Source organism: Coptis chinensis, chromosome 5 (assembly GCF_015680905.1).
Source record: "Coptis chinensis isolate HL-2020 chromosome 5, ASM1568090v1, whole genome shotgun sequence".
In the NCBI taxonomy this organism is placed as follows: domain Eukaryota; kingdom Viridiplantae; phylum Streptophyta; class Magnoliopsida; order Ranunculales; family Ranunculaceae; genus Coptis; species Coptis chinensis.
This window is the reverse complement of record NC_141460.1, coordinates 6,874,466-6,894,038: the sequence shown is the minus strand read 5'-3', so window position 1 is coordinate 6,894,038 and position 19,573 is coordinate 6,874,466. Positions and strand designations below refer to the sequence as shown.

At 35.9% G+C, this 19,573-nt stretch overlaps 1 protein-coding gene across 1 annotated transcript; it reads right to left on the bottom strand.

The window, feature by feature from the left end:
- Window positions 1-1,682: 1,682 nt before the first annotated feature.
- Window positions 1,683-14,761, bottom strand: LOC147496440 (DNA polymerase delta catalytic subunit-like). Its single transcript, XM_086559458.1, has 6 exons — window positions 14,661-14,761; window positions 14,311-14,418; window positions 14,067-14,162; window positions 13,908-13,973; window positions 13,376-13,431; window positions 1,683-2,039 (listed from the first exon to the last, which is right to left on the bottom strand). The coding sequence occupies exons 2-5, from the start codon at window positions 14,341-14,343 to the stop codon at window positions 13,402-13,404; spliced, it is 225 nt and encodes a 74-aa protein (XP_086415584.1). The 5' UTR covers window positions 14,344-14,418; window positions 14,661-14,761; the 3' UTR covers window positions 1,683-2,039; window positions 13,376-13,401.
- Window positions 14,762-19,573: the final 4,812 nt, after the last annotated feature.

Below are 19,573 nucleotides of genomic sequence, written 5' to 3'. Positions count from 1 at the left end.
CTAGCTTCCATCTCCGCCTTAATCAAATCAATAGGGAGACCCAGAGCACGATATAGGAGATTTATCGATTCTTCTAAGTTCAACTCACTGTCCCCTTGCACCGCTCTTTCTCTAACTGTGACTCCACAGATTTGCACAACATCGTCCAAAGTCACAGTCATCTCCCCAAATGGCATATGGAAGGTGTTGGTCTCCGGATGCCATCTCTCCACAAACGCAGAGACCAATGGAGGATCCATATGCTTGTGATAAGTTACCACGAGATCAAACAACCTAGTCCTTCTCAACTGTTGGGCAAATCTCAGAGACCTTCATCTTTGAAATTCCATTGGGAGAACTTCGCTAAGTGCGAAACACACTTCAACGCTCCGCGATCCTCCTAAAACAACCAAGCACGCATTAGATATATATGAGCAGAAACAAAAGATTTTGTAAAATAAAATCAAAGTACTATAGAAAAACAAAATATTATCCTTCTCTCCCAAACATCGTGAGCGACATGCACCGCATAATCATACAATAACTTTGACTCATACGGGCCACCCCCACACTCACCTCTTTTAAACTCCAAATCATCATTGGATTTTCTTACAAAATCTAATACTAGAGGTGCTTCTTCCACTGGTGGTACGACTTCTACCCCATATTCTTCCACATCATCATCCTGCTCATCCTGCTCATCCCCTCCTCACCCTCCTCATCATCCTTATCATCCTCCTTACTCTCCTCACTCTCCTCTTCCACTATACTCTTTCCTTTGTCCATATTTACATCTAAACCTACATTGTTATCACTATCTTCACTCGATGAATCAACTTCAAGAACCTCATGGAACCTCAGGAACCACTTTTTCCAAATGGTCCCCTCAACGCGCTGATGTCGTTAAACCATATGCACTTTGTCTCTTTTTTCCAACTACGTCACCATTAGAGGAACCGCCGCCAAACAATTTCTTCACACCCTTGAATGTAGTTTTTACTACATTCTTCACATTCTTTGATCGAGGACCCATCGCTAAAAAAAAAAAAAAAAAAAAAAAAAAAAAAAGTATTAGTAACTATAATAAGTTTAATCAAATCTACACCTATAGAATAGCAATACTTTGGAATGCCAACAACCACTTCCAGTAAAATAACAAACGGAAACAGTGTCAGAGAGATAAATTTAACAATCCTTATTTGTAACACTTTTATTCATAAGAAGAAAATACATACATAATGCCCGATCAAAAGCATCTCAGACCAAACATACAACATGCAATCTACAGTCAAGAACAATATCTGGCTGTTCACATACAATGCCCTTTGAGTTTACATTTTCCAGTCAAAATATAATCTACAACTTACAAATGCAAGCTCAATGTAAAACATCTCTTTTGTGGCGTTTAGCTCGACAAGACAAAAGTGGTGAATATGCTGATGATGCCACAAAGGAGGTAGTTCAAAAGATTGTAAGTATCAAGCTCATCATTGTATGTGTGTTTGCGAAACATATTTGATATTGTGTAGGATACCTAGCTTGATATATTGATGTATTTTTGTACTGATCTAGATGATGTGGTTCCCTATCTAGCTTGATCTAGCTTCGATTTATGATTTTTTTTTACTGATCTAGCAAGCATAATATATATAGATCTATCCTGTCTAAGTGTCTACTAGTGTTGAGGTTCAAGAAAGTTATTAGTTACCAATCCTTTCACCCAAAATCTCATTACCCAGTTAAAGTAAATGAATAATAGAGTCTACAAAAATCAAATCCTAGCACTACTTCTCTCCAGAGTCTACAAAATGGCTGCGACCACATTGGTCATCCTCCAGTTTGCTTTTTCTGGCTTCCTGAGTGCTGTGATGACTCCTTGCTTATCTCCTACCAGGTGGACAGAAGTTCTCCCTTCCCTGGTTGCTATCATTGCCCCAACCTCTGCTGCCAAGTATTCTACATCTTTAGGTCTTTGGGCTCTGACTTCTTTGTATGCTTCTGCTAGAATTCCCCCTGCTGAGTCCTTCAGAATTGCTCCAGTTGCTCCGTTGTTAATTGTCCTATCAAAGGATGCATCAAAGAAACTTTAGTCCAACTGATACTCCCCTCTTCTGCAATTGAAGGTCTGTCGACTTTATGATGCTTTGATGTCTGCGACAAAAAGGCCTCATAAAATGTTTTCTGGCAACTAATGTACAAAACTACAAAATGCCTAGTTTTAGACTTCGCCTCAGGCCCAATTTTGTCTCCCATGCACATTTGTAGACTACCACAGGGGTTTCAATGTTTAGAGCTTTAGGTATAAGCCTATAAATGATAATATTTGAAGTATATGTAGGGCGTGTTTGATTCGTGGGAATTATTTCTAGACTCACTATAGGCACCTTGGAGGGGATCCGAGTGTGCTTGTACCTATCCGACCCTTTTCTACTTTCTTTATATATATCTATTTGAAGAGCAAGTCTTGAGAGACCTACTGCCAAGAAAGATGCCCTAGGAGCTGCAATGCCTATTTAGGAAAGAAATATCGGTTGTAAGATGCACTCTGAGATGGATTGCCTAGAGCATTGAATTTAGCCTTTCACCATTCGCCTAGCTCCATCTAATGTGGTCTGCTCTGTCCTCGCGTGCTATAAGCATAGAGTCAGGCGGGATACTCGGGAAGAAGAGCTCGAGTCATCATAAGTAATAGGCCACCATTCCAGCCAGACATCGAGGGATCACTAAGCACCGAACACTAACTGAAAGCGGCCGGGAATAGCAGTCCGAGAGTCTGATACAATGGAAGAAAGAGTGCCCCATCCCACTAGAAGGCAGGTTTCGGAATTCCTAGATATGCATTGCAGCTGCCTCTGTCTGCTCTTTCCCTATCAGACGTTCAGACTGAAGTCTTAGAAGGCAGCTTTAGAAGAAGATCGGAAAGACTTTCATAGATTAGGAGCGGTCCTCTTATTGGCAGATGGTCGATTGCTGCTGTCGGCTACCAATTATGCTTGCCGGCTGATTGCTCGACCATCTCTCTCTATAATATTTTGAATTCCTATTTGAATCCCACCCATTCTAATCCAAGAGAAGCATTGGAGAAGAAAGACTGCCTCTCTTCTTCCTGACTATTCTGTGACATCACAAGACAAGTCTATAACAGAAGAAAGATTGGTCCGCTATCTCCCTATGGCTTTCTAAGAAGCTAGACCCAATAACCAATAATCAGCCCTTAGGTGCAGATGCAAGCATCTCTTTCTTTTAGGAGGTATCTTCTGAGTCTGCTTTATACGAGTTGGGTGTGTTAAGCATATATAGAAATAGGGTTCTTCCTTTTCTATCAAAATAGACTGCGATAGAATGGATTGGAAGTAGCCACCACACATTGTGCACCAACAATCCACATACACACTGCACCACCAGTCCACACAATGCAAACCACCACACACTGCACACCACCAGTTCACAGACTGCACCACCAGTCCACACAATGCACACCACGTCACTGGTCCCCTAAACCCATACGTTCAAAGTTCGAGTGAATAGAGATTCTAAGAACTAACCAACGGACATGAATAAAAGTCATTACCTCAAGCTCGCGAAGCTTTGCTTCAAGTTTCAATTGGTTCTCTAGTTTCTTCTGCCTAATCTGGCCCTCGGCTACCATAAATTGTCGATGAGCTCTGATCTGGCCTTGTATTTTGCTCCATGAATGGATATAACTTAGAGCTGTAATAGTACTCTGTTTCTGTTAGTACTCTGATAGTACCGCTGTAATAGTACTCTGTAACTTAGAGCTGTAATAGTACTCTGATAGTACTCTGTTTCTGGTAGGGTCATTTTTTTTTTGACGAAGTAAAAAGCCGAAGTTCCATTATTCTCACAAATAGTAGTTGAGTATCTGAGTATCAGAGTTTCAGAGTACTATCATCTTTAGACCTCCATCCCTAGTCCTTAATTCCATGAAATGATGGCAAGACAGCAAGAAGAGGGTCTCCATAGCCAATTGCTTCCCCATCACTGAACAGCAGCTTTAGGACTTCTCTAGCAACATCCGACTTCACAGGAAGTTTGGTGCCGAACTGATCCAAATAGCCAATTATCTGCCCTTCTTTAATGACATCACCCACTTTACATACGGGAGGTTGCTTCTTTCCTTTCACCGTTCTTCCTATTTGAATGGACCCAACTGTTGGTGATGAGACTAGAACATATCCATTTGATCCAGAAGCTTCTAAGGATGCTAACTTTGATGACTTCTCTGGAGAGACATATTTAAATGGACTGATGGTCTCTTTTGGTGGTGAGGGTTGTGATGATGTGGGAGCTGATTCGGCTACTGGCTTACTTGGAACTGTTGTCGGCTCTGAAGGTGAAATAACAGGTATTGAAGTACTTGTTGCTCCAATATTATGTTTCAGATTCATCTCAAAGTCTCTGATCTTTAGCTTTAGTTCTGCCACTTCTGCCACATCTGTCTCATCACAAACTCCCCTGCAATCGTTGATCAATAGCCTCCAGCAGAGTTCCTTTAGCCCTCATTTCCCACACCCAATCAACCAACACAATTCCCTCATTATCTATTGCCAGCCTTCCAGTTGCTACCTCTAACACCACCACACCAAAGCTGTATACATCAGACTTATCAGTGGGAACACCTGTATGAACATATTCAGGTGCAAGATACCCCATCGTTCCTGCTGGTATGGTTGCTTCTCGTGTACTTCTGTTACGTTCATAAAGCTCTGCCAAGCCAAAATCTCCAAGCTTTGTAGTATATTTTGCATCAAGCATTATGTTACATGTCTTCACGTCTCGATGAATTATTTGTGTCTCACACTCTTCATGCAGGTAAATAAGCGCAAAAGCAACTCCAAGGATAATTTTCTGTCTGCGTTCCCAGGTGAGAACTGTTAGTGAGTTGGGTCTGGCAGTCTTATGTAGGATCTTGTCCAGGCTTCCATTGGCCATGTGTTCATAAACTAGGACCAATTCTTTCCCTTCAGAACACCATCCTAAGAGCTTAGCCAAGTGCTTATGTTTCAAGCAACCCACATTTCCCACTAACTCATTGGTGAAGGGGTCGCTGAAGGGACCAAGTTGGTCTATCTGACTGAATCTCTTGATCGCGACTTCCTTTCCAGATTTCAGGGACCCCTCATATACAACACGAGCACTGTATCTTGAGTAATTGCCACTACATTTAACTTGAAGTAGAATAGGGTTATCTGTTTTCATTCCTCACCTCCAATTTGGCAGTCGGTTAAGCTCCACTTGAATATGAGGAGTGGCTAATTGTTTTATTTTGCTTTAATCCCTCCGTATCATCCTTAAATGAACACATATAAGATTGATCTTCAGACCTAGCAAAAATGTCTAAACTATAAGCGAAGTATCTGTAATCTTTCCATTGCTACTCTGTTTCTGGTAGGGTCACACGTTCCAGTAGACTAAATCTGGGGAGGATGATTGCATGATAAGAAAATCAGTTTTGCTTCTTAGGGTCTGGGGATTCTAGAGGGTATTGTAATAGACCATGAAATGTTGGAAGTGTATAATATTGCATCTGTTTATATTATTCATAGCATTATAGAAATAGTTTTCGGGCTTTCCATACATGAGGCAGACTTGGATAAAATCAGATGGAGGTTATAATCAAGTCTTAGAAGCTTTTTTCTCCGTCTTCGTCTCTTCTTAGAACAGCCTGTGGTCGCTCATTCGTTGATTTTGAATTTTATATATATTTTTGGAGGAGGAGCTGAAAAATAAGGTAGAGGAGGGGGTTTGGCAACAGAAGGAAAGAATGACATACTTACTATGGCATTGGGAACTCCAGAGCCTAGTGGTTGAGTTAGGGCGGGTGGACAATATACGACTCCCACTATGTACTTCAATCTTCCTAATAAAAGATCGAAGAAATATCACGAGGATTTGGAAGTGAAGTTGAAAGAGAAAGAAGCTCAAAATGAGGAGTTGAAAATTTTGGTGCTACATGTGCTTAAAGAACAAGGTGAGACTAATTCACCAGCGACGACAGAACTGTTGAGCGAGTTGCTCAAGCAAGGACCAAAACTCGTCAACTCGTTGCCATTAGAAAATGTGGAATCCAATAGTGCCAAAAGTGATAATAGGCATCAGGTGATTGGCAAGTCTAAGCAGGTAAGTTTTTTGGCTTTTAAGTTTGTATTTCTGATTTTCTACATATTTCGAGTGTTCTCTTTAACTAAACTCATATTTAATGTATAGAGAAAAGATGGTGGTCAACAAAAAAAAAGTGTGACTTCAGTAAAACTTGAGTCGAAAAATGTACAGGTAAGTTCATTCTATAGTTGCCTTAACCATGTTATATTCATTGTGGTATAATAAATGCAGGGAATGATACGTAGCTTTTTTCATTCCTTTATTCAAAGTGCTTCACATATACTAAGTTGATGTACACTTCGTCGTATAGTCAAAAATAGACAACGGAAAGAGCATTGTGGATTCCGAAAAACTTAAAGCTAAAGATGGGAAGGTAAAAAAATATTTTCTTAATTAAAAAAGGTTGATTAAATGTTTGTGTCAAATTTGTTACTAGATAATGTTGTTTTTGTTTTGCTTATTTGTTATAGGAGTAAATGAAGGGAATGATACATAGCTTTTTTCATTCTTTTATTCCAAGTGCTTCACATATACTAATTTGATGTACACTTCGTCGTATAGTCAAAAATAGACAACGGAAAGAGCATTGTGGATTCCGAAAAACTTAAAGCTAAAGATGGGAAGGTAAAAAAAATATTTTCTTAATTAAAAAGGTTGATTAAATGTTTGTGTCAAATTTGTTACTAGATAATGCTGTCTTTGTTTTGCTTATTTGTTATAGGACCAAGATTGTAGATTGGCATTGGGATCTAAAGACAACATTGTTGCCGAAGGTCATGTTTTAGCAAGGAAGGGGCCAGAGGATACTGTTCACAACATGCCTTTGGGAGAGTCATATCTGAAGGTCTCAATAAATAAAGCATTGTGTGGTGATGCCTTTCTCCTAGTTCGAAACGGCGATGAACATATATTTGTTAAAGATGCGGTAAACTTGTTTGTGGCATGGCCTAAGGAGCTTGTGATACTTATAAGTGACGAGGTAGTATAAGGATATGGATATTTGTATGGTAATTTACTTAATTTTGTTATATAAACATCAATCTTGTTCATCAACTTTTTGTTAGGTAGAGAAGCGTATTCCACTTCCGCGGGGCAGTATTCAATATAAGATCAGAAAGTTTGTGGATTGTGTCGACAAAATAGTGAAAGAAAACGCTTTTATAGAAGTTCCAATGGTTGGAACTCTTTTCCATGATGAGATGGCGGAAGTACGAGTTTCAAAAGATGAGTTGATGGATATGTGTGAGAAGAGAATGTTAAATGGTAGCTGCATTATCTCCTACATGAGGTATGAATAATTTGGTGAGCTTATTTGTGTTAATTATAATTTAACTTTTCATATGTGACGACTTAACATAATGTATATATATGTTGTAGATATTTATATCCGACTTTTGGAATTTCTCGAGCAAAGTATGCATTTGGTAACCCAGAAAGTTTTACTATTTATATAAAGGATGATGAGAAGGTTCGATATATTCAGAAGTTGGCTGAAGAACACGGTGATCGTGTGCTTTTAATTCCTTTCAACACAGGGTAACTGTGTTTATACATTTGCACTACATATACATTATTTTCATATAATTAAAATTATTTTATTTTTATTTATTTTTTTTTTCAGATTGGTTATATAATTAAAAGTACTTAATTGAATTTGTATCCATCATTGGGTCTTAATGGTTCTTGACATACCATCAATGGAAGTGTACTGGTTGGACTCTTTAAAAGATTTTCGAGGGCCACCGGATCCAGCTTTTAAATTATTAATAAACACGTGAGTTTAGTCTTTATTTATTGTATTTTTCATTGTATATTTGATTCTATCTTGAAAATAATGAGAATGAAACAAATGCATTTTCAGTGCGATCAAGACATCAAATATGTCCAACGGAAAGAGAAAGATGAATCCAAATCCAAATTGGAACTATGTGACAGTAATCTTAGTTTCTTTGAAATACAATACAAAATATCTTCCAATTTGTGTATGTGTTAATGCAAGTATTAATTATGTATAGTGCCCACAACAACAAGGGGGGATTGTATGCAGATATTATGTATTGCGCTTTATGCGAGATTTAGTAGAGGATCCTGGTCCACCGATCAAAAAGAAGGTGACTGTAAAGTAGTATTATTTTTCATATAGTCTTAGCTAGCTTATAAATTGGTGCATTTGTAAATATGGTAGGCAATGCATTGCCTGCATTATTCATTTTCATAATATTTATAATATATTTTTCGTCGAACAGGTATTGGAGTTCTCTAGCAAGAAGAGTTACACCACTGAAATAGATGAACTTCGTCTTGAATTCATCGACTTTATCCAACAATTTATTGAGTAGTTAATTTGGGTAAGTGGGCTTCCATATTTTCCCTTTGTTTATGTATATATACTTTTCTTATCGTTTATTTTTTCTTACTTGCACAATATACCCTTTTTGATTCACTTGCTTTTTAATTTTATATACTAGTCATAGTGGAATGACGACTTCATGATATGATGCAGGTGTCATGGATCGATTAACATATGGATAGATGGCAGCTAGGTTTTTGGTGTTGGAAGCGCGCACAACAAGCTAAGATATTGCTAAGATAGTATTGGCATTATGTAGTTTTTTTTTTGTGATTCTTTTGGTATTGGAATGACTTCTTTTGTTGGGAGTCAAACTAGATGATAAATACTTGGTTTGATCGATGAAATCAATAGAAGTTAATTGTTTTGAATGTTGTTTCTTTCTTCTCGAGTGGATGTTATTTCCGGTATCATAAAAAGGGGTTAAAGTGATTTTGGTTGTGATGTTTTTCATAAATGTATGTGGATGTTGTTTATGTCATAAAAGCGAGGTTAATGGGATTTTGGTTATGGATTATAGGATGCAAGTTGAGAAATGAATACGATTGAATACAAAAATGAGAAAATGTTTTTAAAAAAATTATTTTCATTTGTCTCACTTTTGGAAAAGGTGACATAATATCTATTAAAAGTGACACAACCGACCACTCTTTATGTGTTTTTTTTTCATCACGAAGTTATATGGAGTTGATTCTCAAAAAGTGACACAAGAAGTAAGGGGCTTTTGTGTCACTTTTGACGCATACTTGTGTGTCATCACTCGGTCCAAAAGTGATACAACTAATACACTTAGTGTGTCACTTTTGGACGATTTATGTAATTCGCTCTGGTCCAAAAAGTGACACAACTAGTATACTTAATGTGTCACTTTGGACGCATTTTATGCTCGCTCTGGTCCAAAAGTGACACAACTAGTATACTTATGTGTCACTTTTGACGATTTTATGTCTTCTCCGGTCCAAAAGTGACACAATTAAGATAATTTAATGTGTCACTTTTGACGCATTTCTATGTCTCAAAAGTGACACATAACTAGTATATTTAATGTGTCACTTTTGATGTAATTTTATGTCTCACTCGGGTCCAAAAGTGATTAACAACTAGTATATTTAATGTGTCACTTTCGATGTACTTTATGTCTCACTCTGATGCAAAAAGTGACACAACTAGTATATTTTAATGTGTCACTTTTGACGCATTTTATGTCTCATCTCCAAAAGTGACACAACCGGTATATTTAATGTGTCACTTTTAACGAAATTATGTCCCACTCGGTCCTAAACGGATACAACTAGTGTCACTTTTGAGAAACACGTGACACTTTTTTCTTAAAAGTGACACAAGAAGTTTACTTTTAAGTGTCACTTTTATTAACAAAAAGTGACACATTTAATAAGGCTTTTGTGTCACTTTTGGTAGAACTTTATGTGTCGGGGGCTTATAGGTCACTTCATAATTAGTTTCAAAAGTGACACAAAAAGCCCTTCTTTTAGTAGTGAGTCAAGCTTAACATGGTAGCGGCACATCCAAAACCGACGTTGGGATCAGACAAAAATGAATAATCAACAGCATGAAGCAAGGAGGCAATTAACAAGAAGTTAAGTAAGTTAGTCGTTATGATTCACTTCTGTTGGAACCTCCATTTGCTTGGGTTTGAATCCAGTGATAAAACATACTACTAAAAGAAGGGCTTTTTGTGTCACTTTTTAAATGACACAAGAAGTCACTTGTGTCACTTTTGAAACTAATTCTGAAGTGACCTATAAGCCCCTGACACATAAAGTTCTACCAAAAGTGACACAAAAGCCTTACTAAATGTGTCACTTTTTGTTAATAAAAGTGACACTTAAGAATAGCCTCTTGTGTCACTTTTAAGAAAGAGTGTCACAGTGCTTGTCTTAAAAGTGACACTAGTTGTATCCGTTTAGGACCAGAGTGGGACATAATTTCGTTAAAAGTGACACATTAAGGATATTAGTTGTGTCACTTTTGGACCAGAGTGAGACATAAGTACGTCAAAAGTGACACATTAAGTATACTAGTTGTGTCACTTTTTGGACGTGAGCGAGACATAATACGCCAAAAGTGACACATTAAGTATGCTAGTTGTGTCACTTTTGGACTAGAGTGAGATATAATAATGCGTCAAAAGTGATACATTAAGTATACTAGTTGTGTCACTTTTAGACCAGAGTGAGACATAAGTACGTCAAAAGTGACACATTAAGTATACTAGTTGTGTCACTTTTGGACCAGAGTGAGACATAAATACATCAAAAGTGACACATTAAATATACTAGTTGTGTCACTTTTTGGACCGTGAGTGAGACATTTAAATCGTCAAAAGTGACACAAAAGCCCTTTACTTCTTGTGTCACTTTTGGGAATCAACTCCATATAACTCGTATGAAAAAGAAAGCGACACATAAGAGTAGTCAGTTGTGTCACTTTTAATAAATATTATGTCACTTTTTCCAAAAGTGAGACAAATGAAAATAATTTTTAAAAAACATTTTATCATTTTGTATTCGATCGTATTCATTTCTCAACCTGCATCCTATATCGTCATAACCAAAATCCCATTAACCGCTTTTATGACATAAACAACATCCACATACATTTATCAAAACATCACAACCAAAATCACTTTAACCTCGCTTTTATGATACGTAAAACAACATCCACTCGAAAAGAAAGAAACAACATTCAAAACAATTAACTTCTATTGATTTCATCGATCAAACCAAGTATTTATCATCTAGTTTGACTCCCAACAAAAGAAGTCATTCCAATACCAAAAGAATCACAATTAAAAAAAAAACTACATAACGCCAATACTATCCTAGCAATATCTTAGCTTGTTGTGCGCACTTCCAACACCAAAAACCTAGCTGCCATCTATTCATATGTTAATCGATCCATGACACCTGGATCATATCATGAAGTCGTCATTCCACTATGACTAGTATATAAAATTAAAAAGCAAGTGAATCAAAAAGGGTATATTGTACAAGTAAGAAAAAAAAAACGATAAGAAAAATATATATACATAAACAAAGGGAAAATATGGAAGCCCACTTACCCAAATTAACTACTCGATAAATTGTTGGATAAAGTCGATGAATTCAAGATGAAGTTCATCTATTTCAGTGGTGTAACTCTTCTTGCTAGAGAACTCCAATACCTGTTCGACAAAAAATATATTATAAATATTATGAAAATGAATAATGCAGGCAATGCATTGCCTACCATATTTACAAATGCACCAATTTATAAGCTAGCTAAAACTATATGAAAAATAATGCTACTTTATAGTCACCTTCTTTTTGATCGGTGGACCAGGATCCTCTACTAAATCTCGTGATAAAGTTTAATATATAATATCCGCATACAATCCTCCCTTGTTGTTGTGGGCACTATACATAATTAATACTTGCATTAACACATACACAAATTGGAAGATACTTTGTATTGTATTCCAAAGAAACTAAACTTACTGTCACATAGTTCCAATTTGGATTTGGATTCATCTTTCTATTTCCTTTGGACATATTTAATGTCTTGATCGCACTGAAAATGCATTTGTTTCATTCTCATTTTTTCAAGATATAATCAAATATACAATGAAAAATACAATAAATAAAGACTAACCTCACGTGTTTACTAATAATTTAAAAGCTGGATCCGGCGGCACTCGAAAATCTTTTAAAGAGTCCAACAAGTACACTTCCATTGATGGTATGTCAAGAACCATTAATACCCAATGCCCCCTACATGACCAATTATGTGGATACAAATTCAATTAAGTACTTTTAATTATATAACCAATCGGAAAAAAATAAATAAAAATAAAAATAAAAATAAAATAATTTTAATTATATGAAAATAATGTATATGTACTGCAAATGTATAAACACAGTTACCCTGTGTTGAAAGGAATTAAAAGCACACGATCACCGTGTTCTTCAGCCAACTTCTGAATATATTGAGACTTCTCATCATCCTTTGTATAAATAGTAAAACTTTTACGGGTTACCAAATAATACTACTTTGATCACCTTTTTTTTAGTAGTGGACGGGATCCTCTACTAAATCTCGCGATAAAGCTTAATAATACATAATATCCAAGATACAATCCCCCTTTGTTGTTGTGGGCATTATACATAATTAATACTTGCATTAACACATACACAAATTGGAAGATACTTTGTATTGTATTCCAAAGAAACTAAACTTACTGTCACATAGTTCCAATTTGGATTTGGATTCATATTTCTCTTTCCTTTGGACATATTTGATATCTTGATTGCACTGAAAATGCATTTGTTTCATTCTTATTATTTTCAAGATAGAATCAAATATACAATGAAAAATACAATAAATAAAGACTAAACTCACGTATTTACTAATAATTTAAAAGCTAGATCCGGCGGCTCTCGAAAATCTTTTAAAGAGTCTAACCAGTACACTTCCATTGATGGTATGTCAAGAACCATTAAGACCCAATACACCCTACATGACCATTTATGTGCATAAAATCCAATTAAGTACTTTTAATTATATAACCAATCGGAAAAAAATAAATAAAAATAAAAATAAAATAATTTTAATTATATGAGAATAATGTATGTGTACTGTAAATGTATAAACATAGTTACCCTGTGTTGAAAGGAATTAAAAGCATGCGATCACTGTGTTTTTTTAGCCAACTTCTGAATATATATATCAAGCCTTCTCATCATCCTTTGTATAAACAGTAAAACTTTCTGGATTACCAAATGCATACTTTGCTTGAGCAATTCCAAAATGGGACAATGACATGGACATTTTGCAGCTTGGTTCACTTCTACAGAGAATAGAAAGGTATGCCACAAAAATATAAAAGATAAAGGAAAATAAGAGATTGAAAGTGACATAACTTACCTTTAAGGCCAGCTGGCGACCATCCATCACAGCCTTCTCAAGTGGATCCTTTGCTTCTTAATGAAAAATAACTTAGTGTCAGCCGAACTAATTTCTACAAGATTAGCTAAAAAACAAATCTTTTTTTCCCCCTGATACTTAGCTGAATAGCATAAGTAACGATAATAATCTAAAATCATACAAGTTATAAAATCAGAGTTAGCTTGAAAGTATTGACTACAATGAGCAAGTTTGTAATATTCCAAAGGAGTCCATTTGACCAATTAGGGAACAAAAGTTCATGATAAACATATGTACCTACACAACCTGTTGGATTGTGATGCATCTTAAAGAAAGTAAATTCATTAACATATTTCATATGTATGTCTCATTAGAATTTATAAAACAGATAATATTTTACAGATGCAAATGTGGTAGTAAGTTATCACATCTTCATCTGTGAGATTAGGAAATTTATAAATACAAACAACTAAGAGATTTATCTGGACAATAAACTACAAACTCTCGAAAGAGTGAAAATCAGAACAATTACCTTCCAATATGGTTTTGCTCTTTTACGAGCAGCCAAGAGTTCTTCAAGAATTTCTGGAAGTATCCCCTGATTTTGCACATTCAGAGCACCACATTCAGACCTTCATCCAATGGATGTCTCATGCTACAATTGAAAAAAAACATCAATAACAGAACTTACCTTCTGAAGATTCGATTTGACAAATGTTTCACTAGATGGAGTTTTGTTTACACATTTTGGCGGCAAATTGAATTTACACACATCCTCAGGTGTTACCTAAAGAGAGACCACAAGCAAAAGAGCTTCAGACATTATGATCTTCAAATTGAAAATGACAAGAGTTAATTATTAAATCTAAACAGTATGACCATTTGGCAATCGAGGAAAAGGAGCAATAAGGACAAATGGAAGAAATAAGACTCACCAGATTGCAATAACATGGATTATAGGCCATCATAATGGACGGATATAAAGATGTGAAGTCCAAAGTTGCAATAGGCTTCTCATAGAATCCTGTCTTGGCCTCCAAAACCTATATTATGAATAATTCAATGGGTCAAAGTGCATTTATGCTTTTAGCCAACTCGTCAGCTAATTTAATTAAAGTCTGTGACTTTATGAAAGTTCAGAAAAGAGTGAGATTTCTATAAGATACAATACTACACAGCCCTTAGATCATGTTCATAAAGTCACAACTTGCTTAAACGATGCCTTATGAGCCTTATAAAAAAACTACCATGTACTGAAAACAATAACATGGACAAAATAACTTACAGTTGCACCTTCAAATGTGTTGTCTCCAGATCCCTGCTTTTTGACACTAGGGATAACAAGATTCTTTCGCTTAGCTTTCCTCAAGAGTTGGGAAAGAACCCGAAAGCAAAATTTTAGAGTCGGAAGATCAATGAGCTTGACTCAAAGATCATATTTCCTAGTTTAATCCAGTTAAGCAACCCAACACACTTACCTTAATGCTTTGACCTCTTGAAAGCAAGAAAGAAATTGGGACACCCGTGACACGAGCCATCTCCACATATAAACATCAATTTGTCCAAAAGCCTTTGTGGAAGGTAAGCATCCTGTAAATCAAGTAAAAGAGATGGTATTTTAAGATGTCATTATATGATTGTTCATCATAAAAGAAGAGAGTTTCCATCATTATATACAAGTTACTTTAAATTATTAAAAGACAGCAAGCTCCATTAATAATTGAATTCTAAGAAGGCAGTGAAACCCTAAAGAAAAATAGATTAAAGCGGAAAACTGAGTGAGAAAGGAAGATAAATGCAGGAAAAAACAATCTTGAGAGTACCTATGAAAAGCAATTAGAAAAAAAGGAGATAATCTTCACAGCATGTGAATAAATGTGCCTATGTTCCAAACATTAATGACGAGAAGCAAATTTGATGTTACATGTAATTTTGTTCACAATCATATCCAAGGAGGCAAAATCGATGAACATTTTGTAGATTTGAAGGTCTTGAAAGCAAGATATAAGAGCTTTCAATAAAAAGGACGAAATAGTGAATGAAGCTCTTGTCTGGAACTGACTTTCAGAACTGAAGGAAAGAGGGGAACATGGTATGTGAAAATGTATGTGATTCTATGAGCCAGCTGAAAAGGGAACTAGAACGGAGAGCGAGAGACCGCTGGGTGGGAGAGCGCGCGTGGTGTTAGAACGCCGCTGAGAATTAGTTGGGAGGAAGAACGGTGAGGTCTCTTCAGTGTTGTTTTTGCGAGACCGAGTTTTTCTTTTTTTTTATTCTATTTTTTTTTTTCTTTTTTAACGCTAAGTGTTAGTTTACTTTTAGGTTTAGTAAGTTAATTCTTTTTGGCCCAAATCACGACTTTCAATTTCGTGGGGCATAAGTGATATTAGCTTTTTACTACGTTAGAGATTTGACTCTCTAATTTGGTGGGGAAGAGCGAATTCAAAGTTCCTTACTCACGATCTTCGCGTTCGTAAAATTGAAGTAAGGATCGAACCAACCTAAAGGTTAGGACAACTACAACTTGGTTGTTACTCTTAGGGAACTAGTGAGTAAGTTTATATTAATACTAGGTTTCTTTCCTACACAAACGTTAAAGAAAAACATTAAGATTCGAAATATGCAACTAAGACAAAATACAATTTACTAAAGAAAAGGTGGAGAGCTAATCCTCCTCATGTGAAAATAACATTTAGTTGTTGATTTGAAAATGTTCATTTGATTCTTCCTAGACTCATAGACAAGTCCTAATGGAAGAAAACTTGATCTCTAACATGTATGGCTCATTTCTAAACTCATACATGTTAGCAATTGGAATCAAGCAATGACTTATCTCTAAGCTCATTACTTGATTTCTAACTAGACACTACACCAACTATCATTTTGGGATATGATGTAGGTCTAGTTGTTCTTCCTAACAACCTACCAAGCCAACAACAATTATTTTCCCTCACATGAGTTGGATTAACTCCCCAAAAGGGAAGTTAGCTCATGATCCTTGGGATAAAGGATTACAAACTAGAAGAACAAAAAGAGAGAGAGGAAGAGGAAGAAGAAAAACTAACTAAACTCACTTGCTTTTTATTTATTTTCTAGAAGAAAACCAAAGTTTACTCCATTAAAACTATTACAAGCTTTTCTTACAAAAACTAAAACTGAATAATAAAAATGACTAAGGAACTAAAATAATATAAGGTAAGGAAAAGAAGTCAAGGGAGTAAATGGACTGTCCCCCCCTCTTGTTTTGTTTTCTTCTTCATTTGAGAGACATCTCATTTCCTCCCATGTGAAACATCAAATCACATTTACTTCATTTTTATCCACCACATTAAAACAAAGTGACACCTTGCCTTTTTTTCACTATTAACACCTAATCTAATTAATTATATGCAAGGTGTCAACTTTGCACCAATAATTTGTCATTTTTGTCTTGACATGCTCCATGATTGATGACTCATCCAATCTTGCGGGCCCGTATAGTGGGTCCTATGTGCACTCCAGTGGCGGTCCGGTCTTTGGGCAATTTTACAACTTCCCGCCTATGCGTAGAGTTCATCGCCCTGATTGTCTGAGCAGCTCACTTGTCACATTCGAAGTCCTGGTTCAAGAGGTAGGAGCTTCAGAAGTTTGATGCTTCTGTGCGGATTTGGAAGATTTCATATATATGTCGTTCCTCGTGCTTTATCGCAGGTTTAAACCATATTTCCATGTCTACTGCGAATACTTGCAAAAGTATGAAAACATATTTATTTCATGATTATTAAACACATAGTTAACCAAATTTATATGTCTCAACGGGGTTTCATAATACACTTTTGGGTGCTTATCAATAAGCAATTACTAGTGTCACTTATTTATTTTGATAATTTGTCAATTTTGTTTTCGATTGTTTTACACCCAGAAGTGACACAACAAGGCAAACCACTAGTGTCATGTTCAAATAATGGGACACAAAAAATAAAATTACTTGTGTCACTTTTCCTAGAAGCAACACATCAGCCCTCATTCCATAAAAAAGTGACACATCAAAACTCTGTGTGTCACTTTTTTCTAGCAAGTGACACGAAAAAAAAAAAAAAAGTGACACAAAAAGCCCTTCTTTTAGTAGTACCACAACTTATTTTAAAATTGTTCTTACTTTGAACTGCTAAATATAAACAAACTTCAATATACCAAAGATTATACTCAACAACACATAAACAACGATTTCTTTCAAGTAAATCTTGTACAAGAACCAACAGCTGACAGTAACTTAATAGAGAAGTGGGGAAATATAAAAAAGATAAAGGAATATTAAAAATAATCTTCTTCGCCATCAAACTAAGAGCCTGCTATGATTAAAATTTTAAGATTTTTTCATACTATTTATCCCAAATTCCTAATACTTAACGAATTACTGAATTAGCAATGAATTAAAATGAACAAATTGCATAAGACTAGTAAAGATGAAAAAAAAACACATACTGGGAGAAATGTAGGGACGTCGATTGGCACCGAGATTAGATACTCTAAGCACAAATTTAGCAATGGGTAGTTGATCTTTACATAGTTTAGATATATGGTTTCCCTTTCCAAACAAAATAACTATATTTCAAAGTTTCAAACAATGGAACAATATCAAACTGATGCAACAACACCCATGTATCACAGTACTACATCTGGAACCTCAATGTAAAGATAAAGCCTTAAGGTGTAAATGAAGATTTTAAACTCTCAAAACATAACATTAATATGGCATTTCAAGATTGCAAACTCTCAAATAATGTCTTTTAGTAATCATAGATTCATAGTAAACCAGCTTTGTAGTAAACTCGGGTTGTTTTCAACGACTACACTAAAGGTCAACTCATCCTTAACTTGATATGACAATGTTGTATAACTAAACAATCATAACTAACAAGACAAGAAATATTAATCACAGTAAATAAACCTTAGCACTAGTATCCAACAACACAGGTAAGATGTAGTATGTTCTCCAAAATTCTCAAGTGGATGACCCAACAAAGATACACCGCCAATTTAGAGAGAGAGAGAAGAGGCTTTGTTACTTGAATTTCAATTCAACAGTCTATAATGTTGGCATCAGTAAAGTTCCATGAGGTAAAGAGATCACTGATGTGGTAAAAGACATACATAAAACTTTTAAGAGTGATGACCCATGTCACTGTGTAAGTACTTTCAATTAGCATGTTAGGTTATGGATCTGCATTTAGAGATACATACAGATGGAAAGTTTTTACTTGTGGCGGGTAAAAGGGTTGGAGTGTCAAGACTAACTGGGCGAGTAATGTATCAGCGCGGTTTGAGAGTGTGAGAACTAGCATTGTCCAAGAGGTTGGAAGAATCTATGGGTGGAATCGAACGCTGCTGCTGCCATGACTACCTTCAAGAGTATCTAACCTCCTTGGCAGCTGAAGGAAAGATGGAACAAATGTCTTAGAAGAGCGGAGTGTGTAATGGTCTGACACATTTGGAGGGAAGCACAAGTTCAAGCTTTATGAATGACACTGAAGCATGGATACGTAAAACATAAGGCGAGAAAGAAGATGTACCAACCTCTGCTCCTTTAACTCTCCTAGAACTCTAGAAGGATTAAATCATTAATAGGCAGCTTTTGGGGATCAATCTCCTCCTCTAGGGTTTCAAACAACACCTTCTTCACTAGAAATGCATATTTCAACTAGAGTATCAAAGATGAAAAGAGCAACTCTAAAGCTGAGTTTAATGCATTTAGTGACCTAGTAGTTAGAGGTACATTGTCTTCTGTTTCTTCCAGTAGAGTGAGAGAACTTCTCTTTAGGAGGTCCTTAACCATTAATTCCTTCATATGAACCTAGTATTCTGAAATTACCATTTTAAACCGAGTTCACCATAGCCATCTTTTATATCTCATCTGTTCATCCAGAAATACGAAATAATACATAAGGCACACTGAACACCTATATTACTAATGCAGTGAAAGAACTAACACATTGCATGCATTAGAACATTTTCCTCATTTATCCGAGACAATTTGATCATTCGTATTCACAGAAGATGGCCTTCCTCGTGAGTGTGGTGAACTATTAAACAAGTTTCAACTTAACCCCTCACTCAATACTTGTCTATTAGTCTAAAAATTAAATGAAGTATAAACCTCAACTTCACTAAGATGTGACAGACTCATAACAATGTTCCTGGTGCTTGAACATACAAAAT